At 44.8% G+C, this 19,486-nt stretch overlaps 2 protein-coding genes across 2 annotated transcripts in view; both read right to left on the bottom strand.

The window, feature by feature from the left end:
- Positions 1 to 2,887: 2,887 nt before the first annotated feature.
- LOC307231745 (three-prime repair exonuclease 1-like) lies at positions 2,888 to 5,512 on the bottom strand. The gene is made up of 3 exons (XM_080002548.1): positions 5,435 to 5,512; positions 4,697 to 4,748; positions 2,888 to 3,659 (listed from the first exon to the last, which is right to left on the bottom strand). The coding sequence occupies exons 1-3, from the start codon at positions 5,447 to 5,449 to the stop codon at positions 3,136 to 3,138; spliced, it is 591 nt and encodes a 196-aa protein (XP_079858674.1). The 5' UTR covers positions 5,450 to 5,512; the 3' UTR covers positions 2,888 to 3,135.
- Positions 5,513 to 8,919: 3,407 nt separating this feature from the next.
- LOC307232018 (unconventional myosin-IXAb-like) overlaps positions 8,920 to 19,486 on the bottom strand; it is a gene marked incomplete at both ends in the record, with an annotated part of 91,659 nt that continues 81,092 nt past the window's right edge. The window contains 11 exons of the mRNA XM_080002899.1: positions 8,920 to 9,314; positions 9,539 to 9,681; positions 9,812 to 10,029; positions 10,805 to 10,825; positions 11,376 to 11,429; positions 14,350 to 14,473; positions 14,742 to 14,873; positions 15,133 to 15,238; positions 16,161 to 16,289; positions 16,493 to 16,685; positions 17,147 to 17,208. Of these exons, the coding sequence (XP_079859025.1) occupies positions 8,920 to 9,314; positions 9,539 to 9,681; positions 9,812 to 10,029; positions 10,805 to 10,825; positions 11,376 to 11,429; positions 14,350 to 14,473; positions 14,742 to 14,873; positions 15,133 to 15,238; positions 16,161 to 16,289; positions 16,493 to 16,685; positions 17,147 to 17,208 (1,577 nt within the window). The remainder of the gene's footprint in view (positions 9,315 to 9,538; positions 9,682 to 9,811; positions 10,030 to 10,804; positions 10,826 to 11,375; positions 11,430 to 14,349; positions 14,474 to 14,741; positions 14,874 to 15,132; positions 15,239 to 16,160; positions 16,290 to 16,492; positions 16,686 to 17,146; positions 17,209 to 19,486) is intronic.

Raw genomic sequence — 19,486 nt, 5'->3', positions numbered from 1 at the left:
GATCGGATAATGATAACTCCTGACATTCAGATTGTTCAATGTCTCGCCATCCATGGGCCAATTGTTGCTCTGGTTGTAACCATTTAATTATAAATTGAAGATGGTTTGCTAGATATTAGTATCTAAAGTTTGGGGCTGCTAGGCCTCCACAGTCTTTGTTTTTATGTAGTGTTGCTAGTATAATTCTTGGTTTCTTGTATTTCCAATAAAATTTGTTGACTATTGAGTCGAGAGTATTAAACCAATGTACTGTTGGTTGCACTGGGGTCATTGAAAATACATAGTTTATTTTTGGAAGTATATTCATTTTCACTGCTGCTATCCTACCAATTAGTGAGATGGGTAGGTTGTTCCATAGAATGAGGTCTTCTTCGACGGATTTGAGCAATGGAGTGAAGTTAAGGGTTAACAAATCTGATAGATTGGGGGAGATATGAATACCAAGGTATCTAATGTTGCCCGTTGTGATGGTTAAGTGAAGTTTCTGGGTTGCAGCATTACAGTCCCCCCCAATGAGTGGTAAGACTGTGGTTTTAGTCCAATTTATTAAATAGTCTGAGATAGCTGAGAATTTAGATGTAAGATTGAACACCTCCGGTAGAGATGATATTGGGTTCCGTATGTACAATAGGATATCGTCTGCATTAAAACTGATTTTGTGAACAGTTTCCTGTTTGTATGCCTACAATATTACTGTTTTGACGGATAGCCGATGCGAGGGGTTCAATGAAGATGGCGAATAGTAAAGAGGAGAGCGGACATCCTTGTCTTGTGCCGCGTTGTAGAGTGAAACGCTGTGAGGTGTAACCATTGGTGATGACAGAAGCAGATGGAGAGTTTGAGAGGATTCTGATCCATTGAATGAGGGACTCTCCAAAGACAAATTTGTTGAGGATTGAAAAGAGATATGTCCAATTCACTCTATCAAATGCTTTTTCGGCATCCAAAGAGGCAATGATAGTATTTAAGTTGTTCCTTTTAGATATGCTCATCAGACTGAATAAACGACGCATATTGCTGGATGAGTGTCTGCCTTTGACAAAGCCTGTTTGATGCGGGTGAATTATAAATGGGATTACTTTTTCAATTCTGTTGGTTAGTGTTTTACTTCTAATCTTAAGGTCACAGCCTTAAGCCTCAACCTAGTCTTACTGGTATTAAACAGCTATTCGGCCATCTTGATCGCGCTACAGCAGGATACAACATTTGCGCAACATCCTCCTTCCGTTCCCTTGAAACTTCTTCCAGGGGCTTGTGCTGCAAGCTAGCAAAAAAAGAAATGTCTTTCACCCCTCCCACTTAAATAAAATAAATTAAAAGAACATATTAACAGATTATGTGCAATCAGGAACATCAGTTGAGGTAACACTTTGGGCAAGTAGTTTGAAAACCTGCTTCAAATACTTAATGAGCCTGAGGTTTGGTATCGCGTGGTCCCGCACTGTCCTTTGCTGTGTTTTCTGTGACCCTCTCTGCCTGTTTAAAGTGCTCCCACAGGGGGCGCCGTCCTGCTAATTTGGACGGTACAGTGGCTTTGTCTACCGCAGGCTTTGAGGCAGACTTGATGACCACGGCATCCAGAGTGAAGAAATGTCTGCCGATCATTTCTGCGGTGGGCCGAAGCGCGGCGTACAGTCCCTGCAGAGCTCGCACGTCCTCCAGAGCGTCATGGGCATTGTAGCCTGCGCCCAAGAGCTCCCGAACCAAGTTCTCCTGTCGAAAGCTCCGGAGCCCGTGGTCCTTAAATAATTCACGGGCTAGCGGTAGCGTGTCCAAGTAGCCCGTGACTGCCAGCTGAAACTCAACCCTGAGGCCCAGGTGGTCCAGCGCTCGAGCGAGGAGCGGACAGTCAAAGCGGCGAATGTTGTGTCCGATGAGCAGAGGCCGCTGCAGCATGCGTAGAAAGGCGATAAATGAAACAAACACCTCTTTCAGGGAGTTGGTGAGGACCGGCTTTCGATGGAGGAACAGTCTGCGCCTGCGGACCCTGAAGCCGGTCACTTTGGCCGCTCCGGGCTGCACCCGGCAGCTCGGGATGGTGTACAGGTTGATGGAGTGGCTCCCACTCACAGCGGCCAACTGGACGATCTCACAGCTCTGACCTGACATGGTGACAAAACGCTTATATAAATCAAAAGTCTGTCCAAGGAGCCTACACAGCAGAGTCAGGGCACGAAGTCATGGTCTAATTCGACCAAATAATCAAACATACCAATATTTTCCACTTCATATTTTCTTTCAAAAACAGGATGATATTGTGAGGATTACTGCTGCTTCAACGTTAACTTTTATCTAGACTAACTATAATATCATCAATAAATGAGTGATATACGAAAACCAAGGAGGTAAATATGAGGCTGTTAAGGCCAAACTGTACACACAGATGTCTCCAACAGACAACCACGTTTCTCTCATACGTAATCAAGTTCATGTGTGTTCCCCACACATGCACAATGTTTTATTTCACATGCACAAAAGTTACTCACAAAGACATGAACATCTGGATCATCTGGAGTAACTTTTGTGTGTAAAATTTATATAACATTGGTGTAGGGTAGATGAGAGTTACATTGGGAGAGGGATGCTGAGGATTGAGCTGCCAGGCCATAGGAAAAGAGGAAGGCCAAAGCGAAGCTTTATGGATGTGGTGAGGGAGCACATGCAGGCGGTTGGTGTAAGGGAGGAAAATTCGCAGAACAGAAGGTATTGGAGGCAGATGATCTGCTGTGGCGACCCCTAACGGGAGAAGCACAAAGGAGAAGAAGAAGAAGAAGAAGAAGAAGAAGAAGATAATGATAACACTGGTATGTTCTCTGCCTGTAATTGAGCTCCATTCAGGGAAATACATTTGTGAAATACAGTGAACAGAGTGAAAGAGAGCGGAAACTGCCTAGTTGCCATAATACTTTTTATTTTGAAATTGTTTCTCTTGTAGTATCATCATACCCTGAATGAAGTGAGATAAAGCAATTTTTCGATAGGGATTAACGTTTACAAAATCGTCAAAATTAAGTAAAAAAAAAACAAAAAACATGTTTAATCCCAAACAGAGACAATATCAAAATGTCTTGTTCCAAAAATACATATTGCAAATTGTTTTGGGTGGAAAGTATTTATTGACATATGGCTAGATTGCTAGAATGAGCACAAGGACACATTCTCTCTGTCGGGATCCCACTTCCTGTAGAGCTCCTGCAGGGCCTTGACGTCCGCCAACGCGTTGTGGGCATCGTAGCTTGTTCCCAGAAAGTGTTGCACCAGATTCTCCTGCGAGTAGCTGGAGATCCCGGTAGGAAACAGCTGCTTGCCGAGCAGTAAAGTGTCCAGGAACCTGGGCTTCATCTGCTGGAAATAACACATCAGGCCGTGCACTTGGAGCGCCCTCTCCAGCACGGGCACGTCAAAACGACTGCCGTTGTGGGCGGCGATCAGCAGGGGGCGTTGGAAGGAGCGGAGGAAGGAGATGAAGGAGGCCAGGCCCGTACCGATCAGGACGGTAGGCACCTGGTTGCCGTGGTGGAGGAGGCCGCTATTGCCCAAGGATAAGCCTGTGATCTGGGTGACGTTGTAAGGGATGGGGCTGCAAGGGAACGTGTAGACGTCAAAGACAGAGTCTCCGCTGATGGCTGAGATCTGGATGATGTCACACACATTGGTGTCTGATCAACGAGGTCCAAGGTGTTTGTGGGTGGGTGTGAAATGAAGAAGAAAAAAAAAAAACAGAATGACTCCAAACATTAAATCATTTCAAAATATCTGTTAAAATAGGATAAAATAATGAGCTCTGGTCAAGTGTCCTGAAAACATACAGTATATTACCTACAGTCAGGGCCGTTCCTAGCTTTTTGGGGGTCCTATGTAAAATGTTGTTTGTGGGCACCTATATTGTGAAGCTATGGTGGAGGGATTCCAAACCTTCTAAGGTGGTCTGGGGGCCCTGCATTTAACATTTAAATGCATCAATCTGGTGCACTTTAAAGGGAAAAGACAATAGATCCATGAAAAGATTCAGAACATCTTTTTTTACCCTCGCAAATTCATTTCGAACATCTCAAGTTGACCCCAGCAATTTAAACTTCCAGAAATAGAGAATGAATGAGAAGCACTGGGGCTTCCACCCATCAAGAAACTCCTGAAAACTTACAGGATTTACCAAAGCTGCATTATATCATCTCCCAAATGCTCATAAATGAGACAGATTCTGCATTTCCCCTAAAATGTTTATTATAAATGTTCGGAACAGAAATAAAATTAAGGCAAATTTTGCAACTAAACATACAAAAAAAACCCCCAATAAATAAAATAAATTAGGCCATTACATAGAATGAGCATAAAATAAATTAGCACAAATAAATCAGGGCACACCAAGGCAGGTCAGACATTTTCATTAAAAAATAAAATAAAAAGGCTAAAATGTCAGCTTTTTACATTATTCTGTATCTGGCTTTCATTACAGCATTTTCTTTTTGGTGTGGAAATGATCAGTATTTTATTTTTATTTTTTAAATGATCTTCAGCAGTTTCTGCTTCCACATATTGATTAAACAGTCATCCAGATAGTTTTCTGACAAATAAATGATTATGGCATGAAAAGCTGCAAATTCAATCAATCAATCATTCAGTCAAACTCTTTTTATAACAGTAAGGTCAAAACGTGTGTGTGTGTGTGTGTGTGTGTGTGTGGTCTTTATTTTACCTAATCCTGTGGTCTCCAGGTCAAAGAAGACAACTTGGGAATCTCCTGACACCTGTGGGGTACAAGCACTTTGTTTCTGCACTGGGGGACATGACTGAGTTATGTGTATTTCAATATCATATCATGCAAGTATATCCAGAGACTTCATTACAAACCAATTGTATTTATTTTGTACGACACTACAGGGGTTGTTTATAACTTGTGGTATCATTTATAACAGTTCAAAGTGCCCGTCTACAGTTTCATTAGGTCCATATTCTGGAAAATGGCTGACACCACTATTTTGTGTAGACTGTGACCAGGATCTGCGTGTTGAGCGCTCATCTGACAGCGGGTGTAACAGCTGGATAAAAGTACTTATAATTTAAAAAATATATATAATTTAAGTTAACTTAAGATCAAGTGCTCCTATACTTTTCCTTATTAGAAATGGCAATGTGAAACTATGGAATGACCCAATTTTACAGCAGTCATTTTGTGTCAGGGTTTCTGCACTCCAGTACAGGGTGTGGCACTTATTCCACCACTCATCATGTCTAATATAACTATACATGGAACAAATCTATGGAAATACTTAACAAATTGTTGGAATGGCATGCAGTTATCAATTAAAGCAAAATTCCACAAAATAACTTAATTTATAAAACAATATAGAAATGAAAATACTGATCGACCCATTTAATATTATATGTAGTGGAACATTTACTTTAAGTCAAACTCGGAAAAAGCGGAACTCACCATGGACGGCGGCATATCGGCGGCTCGTTCAAGTGAAACCCGGGGAGAAGTTTCCTGAATATATGGATGTAACTGACAACAAAGGCCAGACGCGCACAGCAGCGACGCGACGCGAACCGCGAGAAACGATCTCTGGTATCTAGGGATGGGCAAACGAGCGGAGGCGGGCTCGGGACTACAACGCTCATCTTTCACTTTCACTTTTCGGGAAACGACAGTTAACGAGCGCGGCGCGGCGGCGGGCGCGTTGCGAAATTACCGCGAAAAGCCGGGACCGCAAACGTCTCACTTCCCACGGTGACGCCACCCGGACACACCCGGACGCGCTTTTCTGGAGGCTGCTTCCAACAAAAGGCGTTTGTTGGTTGTTTTAACCGCTTGCCAAAAGCCTGTAACAATACACATTCCTCCCACAGAAGACCACGATGGAGAAGAACAATAAATGACAAACTGTGCGTTACCAGCTCTTTTAAAATGGGAATTGAATCAAATTAATCCGTGGTTGGTAACACCACTGGACTAGTGGGCCCACTTCCATTTTCTTGATAATCCTACTTTAAACTCACTCTATGCTCATTATGTCATCCAGGGGTTCCAAAACCAGACCCGCTCCTCACACCTTCTTCAGACTACACCTCTGGGCCCTACTTCCATCGACCTGTCTAGCCCATCCCTGTTCGCTTTACGGTCTAACAAACTTTCATTAGGGGAAAAAAAACCCAAAACATCCATTAACTATATTAGTACTGTATTGGTGTCCTGTGCGTATGAAGTGTTTTATCAGAAAACAAATTGACAGAACTCATAAGTTCAGACTCCAGTTTTGCTTTTTTTTAATAAGCAGATGACATCCCCTCCTAAATTATTTCTTTTGCTGACATCCAGACATGTTTGAATATATAAAAAAAAAAAGAAAAAAAAGAAATTGTACACAAATTGCACCTTGTACATGACTGTCCTTAGTGATGCAGACAAAGAGATACAATGCTCAAATAGATTGTTGACTTTTATCACAAATATGACAATGTTCAAACATTGCCACGGTTAATGGCAAATAATGAATCGTACATAGGATAATATATCCTTTAATAACAGGCTCTTTTTTTGACCGATGTACAGTACACCCTAAAACATCATCATAAATAGTACAATATATGGTGTAGAAAAGGGAAACGGACAACCAGAGAAAGCAGAGCATGCCTTCCAGTGATCAGTACATTCACTTTTTTTGTTTTTTGTTTTGCAGAATGCCATATGCACAGCCGAGACAACGTACAAACACCACCTCCCCATTCTTAAATAATAGCTTGTAGGTACTTCAGTGAGAAAGAAAAAATCTCCCTCCCAGGGTTTCAAAAACCACCATACACACCCACCCACCCAGCCTTCAGCAAACCGCAGGTCTATTTCCAGAAAGGTGTGTGTTGTCGGTGACCCCTTCGACCTTCAACGCCCCCCCCATCTGCGGACACGAGCGAATGCAGACTCGGGAGCCGCGGGCGGGATCTACCCGGTCTTTTCTGAGCGAGCGGACGACTGGAGGCCGGAGGGACCAGAGCGTCTCATCAGTGTTGAAGCGAGCTTGAGGATACACCGTAGCTATAGTATCGTGACGTAGTATCTGTAAATACGTTGAAAAGATCCACATACAGAGCCAATATAGATCGCAGTACTACAGCCTATAAATGCTGCCGAGGCGGAGAAAGGAAGAAACGAGGGCTGAGGAGCACGGCGACTTGAAACCCCTTAATGGAGTGTCCGGGTCGCTCGCTACTACGGGGCGTGTCTTTGGCGGCGCCAGACTTTGATGCTACATCTTACAGCTGTTACCAGGAAGGAAGACGACGCAGCGGCGTATCAGAAAGGAAACTGGAACGCGTGAAATTAAAAAATGAAAACAAAAAGAGAAATTAAAATAGGATGGCGACAACCAGGATGGCTCAGAACACATGGTGGAAACGGTGTGTGTGTGTGTGTGTACTTACATGTGACCTCACATGCAGATAAAGGCAGGAATCAGGACTCATTCATGCGCACGCACACGCACGCACACACACACACACGCACACACACACACACACACACACACAGCTTTCATGTCAACAAAAACAAACCAATACCATAGAGGTAATGTCAATATAATCAACAAAAGCATCTTCAACAGTGATAGAAATCACCAATAATACACCAATAATATTAAAAAGAAATACAAAAATACAAAAAAAAAAATAAAAAAAATAATGAGAAATCCAAAACTTCAAGTCATGATTGGGTAACACTGATATTTCTGTCTAAAAACAAAATGAACGCTTGCTGGAAAGGGCTCGTTTACAAACTACACACATGATCCATGTAGTTGACTTTCATGTTAAATCAGTGACATCGTACACCACATTTATGGCTGATAGATATTTGACACCTCACGTCAAGTATCTGCGGCACGTGGTATCCATGACGACAGAGACGGCATAGAGCAAAGAGCAATCAGGGACTTTGACTCCCTTTGTAATCACATGTTTTTCACGAGTATAACCAGCCCCCCCCCATTTGGCTCCATTCATGGTAAAAACCTGAAAAGGGAAAACTGAAGAACACGGGGAACGTGTAAACAGGTACAAAAGCAAAGAGCAGAACCAGAGATTCAAACCATTATCTTTGCTCAATACATGGGACCGGACACTGATGGAGGGAGGAGGGACAAAGGGGGAGATAGAGAGTCATTTTGACAATGGACCGCCTCACAGTGGCACTGGAGATTCCTTCTATGTACATGTTTCCTCTGTAACATAGCAATAACAATAATAATAAAAAATAATAATATTATTATTATTATTATTAATAATAATAATAATAATAATAACAACAACAACATTACGTCATTCTCTTTAAACTGATTGAGGAAAAAGCGTAATGGAGGAGTGCAGCCGTGGCTGGTTGCTTCTGCGTAAACTTGGGAACACGACGAGCTCGGTGCCGGTTGACGACACGTCCGCCGGTCCAGTCAACACGGCTGCATCTTTTTCGGCGTGTCTTCGACTGCCTCATGCTTAATTAAAACAACAAAAACAAAAAAAACAAAAAAAGAAACAAAAAGGGGACACGAGAGATTTGGCTTAGCAGGTGTGGACGTTTCTCCTTTTTTCTCTCAGCCTACCCTCTCCCTTGTTTAACCCCCGGTGGCCCCTGGCGCTCTGGAAAGACTCCAACAGCGCTGAGTTAAAAAAAACAAAACAGCAGAGGTGAGCGCGGCGGTCGACATTCCTAATTTCCTTTCCGCTGCGTTGCACCTCGCGCCGGCCTCCCGCCGTCCTCTCCCCCGCCGTCGGTGCTCCAACCGAATTTGGTTTCATCTCTTCTCCATCCCATCCTGCCCTCGCCGCTCCTCGGCCATTGGCGGTGCGCTGACGTGCGTGGGTGGTGGGCTATGTGGTGCGTGGATGGAACAGGAGGCTGCGGGTGTCAACCCCCCCTCCCCCGCCTCCGCTTCACACCACAAACTCGTTGCTGTACAGAACCAGCTGATGCGGCGCAGAGCTGAAGTCCGGCTCCCTTCGGTGGCCGTCCGGGGGCTCGCGGGGTGAGCTGCGGCTCAGCCGGAGCCGGTGGCGGCCTTTGCCGGCCCGCTGCCCCACCTCCGTCTCGGCCTCCGTCAGCGGCGCTCCCAGGGCGCAGGAGGTCAGCAGCGGCCCCGAGGAAGAGGAGCGGAAGCGGTAGTGCGGGGAGGGCGATCCGGAGGCGTTGGAGGAGAGGGAGGAGGGCGGATGGTAAGAGGAGGAGTGGGTGGAGCAGGAGTCGGCTGAGTCCTGTGAGTCCGGCTGGCACCGCAGGGTTCGTCGACTCTTGGCCTCAGACTTCCTGGGGCGATAGGTGCTTCTCTCAGCTGAGGGAGGGAGAGTGACTTGGTTGGTATATTATAAACAGAATGTGTTATTATTATGATCATTACTATTATTAATCTACTATAATCTCCACTTTTCTTCTTATTCCATTTATTATTCACCAATAATATACCATTGTTCTCCTTTCTTAACTGTCATTCAGAATAATGACACTTCTTTGTATTCTAATGAAGGTTTTTATTAGGTTTTTGTTCATGTGGGGTACCATGGGCTTCAGACGACGCCCCCTCCGTTTCCATGGTGATGTTCTCGGAGCTATCCGCGGTGCCGATGGAGGCCTCGGATTCCGGAGTGTCATCGTCCGACGTCCGCGGTTCCAGGATCAGCATCTCGTACGTCAACTCTTCCCTACGGACGCACGGACAAACAGTAACGCAGTAAGTGTCTGATTTACGGTTTACGTGCAACAGAATCCGCGGCATCAGCGCAGCCCTCATCGTGACAGAGAAAAAACCCCCCAAAAAACTCTCTCTCGTACTTCTCTTTCCGCAGGCTCTCGATCTGCTCGGTGAGGACGCGCTCCTCCTGCTGCATGGCCAGATGCTGCTGTTCGCTCAGCACGCCCTCCGCCGCCGCCTGTGCGCCGCCGCTTCCCCCACTTCCACCCGCACCGCCTTCCTTCGCCTGCGGGGGCGCCCTGGGGCTGAGCGGCGGAGAGGGAGGGTGGATCGGGCTCCGCTGCACGCAGCTTAAGTTCTGTGAGCGCGCGCACACACACACACACACACACACACACACACACACACACACACACACACACACACACACACACACACACTTCATGGTTGAATACATTTGACCCCCAATATGAAACTGTTTCAGAAACAACAGCGGGAAGTGTGCTTCATCGCACGCCAGCCACACAACCGCTTTCCCACAGAGGGACACAATATGCTCTGAACATACACAAATATAAACACCAAATATAAATATACACACCAAACACGACTGCACAAGCCTCTGTTTTCTGCTTCTCACACACACACACACACACACACACACACACACACACACACACACACACACACACACACACACACACACACACACACACACACACACACACACACACACACACACACACACACACACACACTTCATGGTTGAATACATTTGACCCCCAATATGAAACTGTTTCAGAAACAACAGCGGGAAGTGTGCTTCATCGCACGCCAGCCACACAACCGCTTTCCCACAGAGGGACACAATATGCTCTGAACATACACAAATATAAACACCAAATATAAATATACACACCAAACACGACTGCACAAGCCTCTGTTTTCTGCTTCTCACACACACACACACACACACACACACACACACACACACACACACACACACACACACACACACACACACACACACACACACACACACACACACACACACACACACACACACACACACACACACACAGCTTTCATGTCAACAAAAACAAACCAATACCATCGAGGCACCAAAGCGTTACCTTCAGCTTAGCTGCGTAAGGCTGCACGTGGATTGGTTGTGCAGCAGAAACAGAAGACAGATAACTGTGAGTGGTGAACAACAGTCTGCTTCAAAAACACAAGCTCGACCGAAGACTACACCGTGAAGGAGGCTTTACCCTGAACCTAATGCCCAGACCTTTAACATAACAATCAGAATATAGGATGAACTTGTCAAACTGTTGTCAAAAGCAGCTCAACGGCACTGTTTTCTTTTAAATAATCTATGCATATAAACAGCCACAAAATTGCACGTAAGCCTGGTTATCGATCCCGTTGGTCTTAATGATAAATGTTTACCAATGCTCATGATCATTAGAGTGACCGCACTGAGAAATCACCAGCCATATCTACCCGATCTTAAATAGGCGCTGTTTTCCAACCGCAAGCACACACTTCTAAGACACAAGCACAATAACAATCACTGGTCAGGACACCGACGGGACCGGACTGACAAACAAAATGAGTACAGACAGCACGGTTGAGCCGACTGACAGCCCGGCTGACGAATGAGTGGTGGGCGGGCACAGCGAGTGGGCGGCGCATACATACCGGCGTGGCAGTGCGGGAAATGCTCATAAACCTAACGGCAATTAGTACAGGTTTCTGGAAGTGAGGAGGAGGGGCGGGTGGTGGGGGAGGAAGGGAGGACAGGTCGGGGGGGGGGGGGGATAGGGTTAGGAAGCGATTGCAAAACGGCTTCAAATGGACGTTAAAGACACAAAACCGTCCCTGGCACCAGCTCTAAAGCAAGGGGAGGTTGCCTTCTGTATCCAAGCCCCAAGTAGATGGAACACCCTGCTGAGGACCTGAGAGAGGCCCCCACACTCAACACTCTTAAAAGCTGGTTAAAAACCCTGCTGTTCACGACAGTCTATGACTGACTTCTGTGTGTGTTCTCTATGTTGTAAGATTTGTGTGTGGTGCTCTGTATGCTGTTAGACCTGTTTATTCTACACTGACTGTTCTTATGATTGCACGGACATTTTAAATATTTTCCTTGATGGTATTTCTCAGCAAAGCGCATTGTGTTGCCCTGCTATGAAATGCGCTTGCACAATGCACAAATTAACTTGACTTGACTCGACAAAAGGTTTGGAACGGCTCAGACGCAGGTTTTGCATCAGGCTTTCAATTGCGGTTTGTTACTTGGCCCCTGACAATTGAAGTGCCGTTGACTCTGGCAGAGGACAGACTTTCCCACGGTTGCTCTTCACACCCCACTTGAAAATCTCAAAAATGTTTGCGGCCCACGCTCCACCACAATGAACACGGGAGCATGTTTAATTAAAATGGTGAACAGGAACAGACCAAGGATCAAGGTGGTGTTCCGTAAGTCCCGCTTGATTGCGTTATCAAGTTTTAGAGGAAAAGACTATCAAATTCGTTTTTCAAATATTTATTATTTATATACAGTACTAATTAAAATCTTTGACTTTATTCTGCCAATGATCTGCCAGTCTGCTTGGAGTACCCTCACAGATCACAAGGGGTCCCACGTTTGGACTCTGTGCTATATGATTCTTGTTTATCTTTGTGTTACAGAACAAGCTGGAGAGCCGTGGGCAGGGTGGGTAGGAGTGGAATGTCTCGCTCGGTGGCATGGGACTTTCCTTCCTCAGTCAGTTGTGGCAAAACAGACAAAAGGATGAGATCAGTTTTTTTTATGCTTGTACTTGTCTCCCTCATCGCTTCGGCTTTGAGTACTGCCCGGTACGAGGTAAAATATGTCAATGGAGTGATGTAAAGGATCACGGAGAGGAATGGACTCCTGTCATGGAGGGATCATGTTTAAGGCCAATGTATCATGACGTACACATTACAATGTAACATTGCATTTGTAACTGTTTCCTGGTGGTTCAAGATAGATGGATCAGAAGTGATAGACCGACAGAAAGACAGACACACAGATGTTGTGGTTAATAACAATGATCATACGGCTTGCATGACAAACCGCCACACGACCAGAAGGAAAAAGACACTTACTGACAATTAAGGAAGTCATTTAGCAAAGAGGAGACTGTGTAATTACAAACAACCACGTGGCCAGCATAGAACCGTTAAAACCAACATAACAGCCTCCACACGACAGAGACTCACAGGGTCAATACATGGAGAAACACTACTCATGGACAAAGGACTGACGTATCCAAACAGGCCATAAGCGGACGAACAATCACTCACACGTAAACAGTCATGACAAAGCCGACTGATAACCACATTAAAGCCACAAAACGCATTTACCATGATCCATGTGATTCATGTACCCCTCAACATAATCAATGTCACAAACTTAAAAAGTCCCGCCAAAAATATACAGTAGTTGGGAAACCTAATTAAACGGCTCAGAAGCAGGTCTTGCATCAGGCTTTCAAATGCGGTGTGTTCCTTGGAACCCTGACAATTGAAGTGCCATTGACTCTGGCAGAGGACAGACTTTCCCACAGTTGCTCTTCACGCCCCATTTGAAAATCTCGAATGTTTGCGGCCCACGCTCCACCACAATTAACACGGGAGCATGTTTAATTAAAATGGTGAACAGGAACAGACCAAGGATCAAGGTGGTGTTCCGTAAGTCCCACTTGATTGCGTTATCAAGTTTTAGAGGAAAAGACTATCAAATTTGTTTTTCAAATATTTATTATATATATACAGTATTAATCAAAATCTTTGACTTTGTTCTGCCAATGATCTGCCAGTCAGCTTTGAGTACCCTCACAGACAACAAGGGGTCCCACGGTTGGACTCTGCACTATATGATTCTTGTTTATCTTTGTGTTACAGAACAAGCTGGAGAGGCGTGGGCAGGGTGGGTAGGAGTGGAATGTCCATGTGATGCATGTACCCCTCAACGTAATCCATGTCACCAACTTAAAAAGTCCCGCCAAAAATATACAGTAGCTGGGAAACCTAATTACGTGTAGATTTAAGCCATGTGCCCACAAACAGTCATTTGTGTGTATTAAAACAAACTTTAAAAAAATTACCACTAGAACTGGTGTCAAAAAGGAGGGCAAGACGACTAATCACCAATGCAGAATAGCCTGGACGCAGACACCATTATTTCAGGGCCCCCGGAGAAATCTCTGGAAAAATGGGTGTAGCTCAAGACTGTGATTGGTTCCTGGGAGATATCCCATAAGATTGTGCCTGGTTCCTTGCACTGAAAGAGGCAGGATATGAACCGGGAGGGGCAGGGAACATCTTGGGTATATAAGGAGGACTTAAAGTACAGGTCGGCACTTGTTCTCCGGGGCCTACTCACTGTTTATTGCTGTAATTGACTCAGACACACAATTGATAAACCTTGTCGCATCAGACTCTGCTCGGTTCCAGTGTTTTAATTCCATTTTTTTGCGGTCGGAACAGATAGAAACGTTGTCCAGAGATCCAGACTTTTTGCCGGCCTAGGTCTGGACCTTCAAGGTCACAACACAGACAGACAGACAGACAGACAGACAGACAGACAGACAGACAGACAGACAGACAGACAGACAGACAACAATAAAGAAGTTGCTCGTCGTACCATGGACTTCCTGACGTGGGTGAGGCGGCTCTTGGCTTTGTTCTCTGCGAACTCGAGACTGCTGATGTCCTTCAGACGAGCCTTGTACTTGCTCATCTGCTCATTAATGATCAGCTCTATGCATCTGCAGAGGAAGAAAATCATTCAGGAACAGAGGAACAGAACAGAGGTGGGCGAAGCAGTCAAGTAGAATGGTGGAGCAAGAACAGAAAATACAGCAGAACAAAACAAAGGGAATCATAAAAATAAGTGCAACTTTGCTCTTAATATGCGCCTTCTCTCTATGTTATCAGGTGAGATGAATAGGATAGATTGGAACGAGGCTTTTGATGCAATAATAAAAGGCTCCACAGAGGGCGGCAGACAAGCGACTGTTGTTTGGAAAGACATACGCCGTGGTCTTGCTGATGTCTTGGACACTCTGCAGCGGGTCGATGGTGTCGGGGCAGCGCAGGACGCACGGGGCAAACACTATGGCCAGGGCGTTGGCCGACATCCTGTTAGTGTCCTCCTGCAGGGCGATCCTGGAGCACAAACAGGGGAGGGGAGACATCACAGAGGGCGTATTGTAGAAATCACAGCAGCGGAGACACAGAGAGTCTGTTCTGGCAGCAGTTTTTCACCCCTTTCCTGGCTAATCCAATTCAGTATGTTGACAAGCCAGTGAGGAAAGTAGAGCTCAGCAGTTAAAAACAACCGATAATAGCCGGCCCAAAGCAGTATTCGAAAAACATGTGGGCCGTCTCTTGCACCACAAACCTGGAACCTGTGACAGCCACTCACCTGACCAGGTGGAAGACAAGGCGCTCCAGCGTGCTGAGGTGCGTCCGGCTGAGCTGGTCGATGACAGAGTAAACGCCTCGGATCACCTCCCGCCGGTCCGGCTGGCCTGGACCCACCAAAGATCCAACAGTTGGTTTTGTAATGAGTCGTGTGTGTTTATCAACCAGTTATAGGGAATTCACATGCGGACAAAGGTCAAAGGCCAGAATCTTCTGCTCAACATCACTGAGCATCGGCATTGAGTGTCCTTCCGCTGCTGTGAGGCAGTTTGTTGAAATTCCATCCTTCCTAAGGCTAGGGTCACACCGCCGGCAACGGGGCTTCTGCGCCTCTGGCCTTTGTGAGCGTGTCGGCTCAAAATCGGCTGGCTGTTGTGGGTGCGCCAAACATTTCAAACCTCTCTCCTTTTCCATATTTAATATACATTATTTAGATACATGGTACTTTGTTAAAATGGTGTAGCTTGTTTACATGGCAAAATATAGAACCTCTCGAAAAAAAATATTCTTGCCATCCATCCCTTAGAATAAAGAAATGTCCCTGTTGAAGAAACATAAAATGACGTGTTCCTTATTTAATCGATAGTTCAGAGACGTTTTTCATTAAAATAATAGGAATAATGCAGTGGTCCGAGCGTCCATTTTCCAAGGACCAGCGCTATTAAGAGCGCATCTTCCCTCCTACTGGCTGTCACCCGGCGTGCCGCGCTGCTCATTTGCATAAAGTTGACACCCGCTCAACTTTTTTTGTCGCCGTGAAGCTGTGAGCTCGTCACCGGTCGTCACTCCGCCCGCTGCAGCCGGATGACGCCGAGCTCCGTTTGAAAAGAATTGCAGCCTGTCGCTCTGCAGCGCCCTGTCGCCGGCGGTGTGACCGTACCATAACTATGTAAAATCAAGTCCTGAATCGTGATCATAATACTCCTTCGCTATTGGTAGAAATGAACTTTTTCCTCAATGTATTGTAATGTTTGAAATCCAAAACGAGACAAATAAATTTAATACAGCAGCTGCTCTTTCGGTTCTCACCCATGGCCCTGAGGAACTCCTCGTAAAGTTCAAAGGTCATCATGGGACTGGGCAGGTCCCGGAGCCACTGTTTGAGCACGCTGGCAATCACATGGATGTTGTAGTCATCCAGGTTCACGCTGCTCACATCTGGAAAACAAAGAGGCATTCAGATTGAATGAAATATGAATATTATTGTTTTTACCTGTATAAAATTAAAGTCAGCTTAAATTGTAGTATCAATAACAGGCTGTATTCTCTAATATTGAGCAAAGAACAAAGATTGTTTATCGTTGTAGTGTATAATAGAGATCATTTTCAAGACCCATCTCCTACTCCTCTGTCGGCTTTACCCGTGTCCAGTCCCTGGCGGAGTTCTTTAATCTTATTGGTGGAGCCAGACTTCCTGTAGATGCCCTCGGTGTAGAGGCCGTGCATTTCGATGTAGTTGATAAGTTTCTCCACCAACAGCGGCACCGTGTGCTCCTCGCTGGTCAGACGGGAGAGCTCCACGCCAAACTGCCGTGACGACAGCTCCGGGTCGTACTGTTTGAAAAGGGCATGAATCGCAGTAAAAATCTGGATCCAACGCCGTTCGTTGATGGATAAGCCAAATAAATAGATGAATGTTGACTGGTGACAATTTGTACGGTATCCTATAGGAAGGTAATAAAAGGAACAACATTTTTCAAAATAACATGAATTACCTTTACTATAAGGACTAATGCTATCTGGAAGGAGATTTTTTTTTCCTTGTTTTTTATTTTTTTTCCTTCAGTGATTTGATGTCGCATATCGATATAAACTGATAACATTTTCAAGGGGCTGGCCGGCAAAAAACATACAAATTAAAATACTGCCGCACATTAACTACGTACGTACATCTTAAAATTTACTAAATCAAATTAATTGGATTACAATACTCAATAACATGTGTATACAGTATCAATACAACAATAGATTAGTCATCAAAGCAACATAAGCAGGAGGGAAATGCCTCCTCCTACCTTCTTGCTGCATTTGGTGCTCATCCTGGAGCAGCACCTCCTATGGCAGGCGTAGCGACACACTAGACACAGGACGACAGAGTGATCAGAGCGATCACCAACAAAACCACAAACACTGTTCCCGTCCCCTCTGCAAACTACGCAAAGGCAGGCAGGTAGGCAACGAGAGGGGAGAAAACAAGGGGTTGTGGGTAATGAAGCACCACCCCAAAGATCACAACGTCCTTCTGGAAGGTGGAGATGGAGGCTCGTCCGGAGATAAAAAGGGAGATTCGAGGAAGGAGGCCTGACATCCAATCAAATTACTTTGACACTTAGAGCATGATGTGTGTTAAGTGAGAAAGTGTATGTGTGTGTGTGTGTGTGCATCTGTATCTGTAAAGAGTGGAAACAGAAGGTAAAGTACAACTGAGTGGGTGGGAATTAAAAATTTGCAGACGGGTGTGAGTGCCTCTTTAAGTGGGTTAGAGAAATATTAGGAACCAGTGGTGGGTGTGTGTGTGTGTGTGTGTGTGTGTGTGTGTGTGTGTGTGTGTGTGTGTGTGTGTGTGTGTGTGTGTGCGTGCACGCGTGTGTGTGTCACTTCTGCAGCGAGAACAGCCCATTGCTTGTAATTCTGAATTCAGTTAAGAAGCTCCTCGCAGACACTCTCGGTCTGCGGACTGAACTCTGACCTCTCAGGAAAAGGAGGTCGCTTCTTAACTGGAGGTCGCTTCCATAAACTCTCAACCCTGCTGGGTTGAGAGTTTATGATTTCAACTTCTGGTCAGGTTCTGGAAACCCACACCACGTGGAAAAGGACACGCCCTCCGCGTTCTGTCTTGTGTCACCTTGGTTTGAATCCATTTTCGAACAGTGGTTCTCAAACTTTTATTTAGCAGTGTACCCACTCTATGATCTTTTTTCAGCTAAGTTCACCCTTCACCGGCATTAGAATTGGCAATTTTTTTATATTATATATTGTCAATATTTTTTAACTCATTTTTATTTTAATTTTCGTAGTACCCCCTGCAGTACAGAAAAGTACCCACATCTGAAGAACACTGGTGTAGAACACCCCCTAGTGGGCCATAAATTATGGTCTACATTTCTGAGCGCGTTACCCCTGTCATTTCTCTGTGTTACGCTAAAAACTTAATTAATACCAGCTATTGACAAAATCAGCCAGGACTCAAAATAAATGTTAATGTGTATTCCATCATGTGACTCGACGGTCATCAACTGTCATCAGAGATAAGAAGTTATTTTTATCACGTGTGTGATTCTATATACCGACAAAACAATGTGGTATTTTTATTACCTTTACTTAGTAACAATACTACTATTGAATTTTGATGCATTTTAGTCGTTAGAAACCATCTTGACAATGAATTAACCACAAATTCCATGATGAAATCTATAATAATGGCTGAGTGTGTTTCAAGTCCTGACGTGTGTTCATGTAGACTCAGTGTTAGAATCATGGAGTTGGCGGCGGTGGAGGGAGGTGTCTGAAGGTTTGCGCGTAAAATATCACATTAAATAATCGCATAAAAGTATGATCCCGTGCCAAGAGGTCGGCTCCAAGGACACACCCTCTTTACGCCTGTAATAAAAATGCCGGACCACCTTCCCCGCTGGCTTTTTTCGCTCCTGGATTTTCCATTTGCTTTGAAACCCGGGAAGATCAGCGGATGCACGTCACGGATCCTTTTTCATCTGAATTCTTGGTCATTTTCTTAGGTTTTTCCCCGAGTTCCGAATTGTTTGACTTAGTGAAACCAGTTGGAGATAGGTATATTTGTATCCTAGTAGCCTGATTTCTCGAGTTAATAATAACTTTATAATCAGTGTCAGATGGCCAACAACGTTATTTGCAAGCTTATTTTTAACCGAGTTAGTCAACACTGTGCTCCCGTTGTGGCCCCGGCTGGAGTGTACGGTGAAGGCCCCTGAATCCGGAGAATTACCTCCTTAGCTTATGAGATTGATTCATTATAGTTAATGTGGTTTCTTTTTTTTTTTCTTCCTAAATTGGAAGTGGTGCCCTGTCTTTATAAAGTTATTCTTTATGATAGTTCAACAGTCTAATAAACCCCCTTAAGCCACATCATTTTAATTTCTAAAGCAGTTTAAACACGCCGGACTTCCTAAATGTGCACAGCCTGGAGCATGTGCAAAAAAACCATCAGAGCTGTGCACTGTGCAGGGATGTAGACATAGAGCCACGTGTTGTAGTAAAAAACACCCTCACAAAAATCATGTTTTTGTTTGTAATCAAATCTCTGTCTCAAATTACCATTTGGTTCCACAAAGGTACCGTGAAAATAGGAACATTTATCAGATGTGAAGCATTTGAAA

The sequence above is a fragment of the Zeus faber genome (genome assembly GCF_960531495.2).
Source record: "Zeus faber genome assembly, chromosome: 6".
Lineage (NCBI taxonomy): Eukaryota > Metazoa > Chordata > Actinopteri > Zeiformes > Zeidae > Zeus > Zeus faber.
This window is presented reverse-complemented; position numbering and strand designations above follow the sequence as displayed.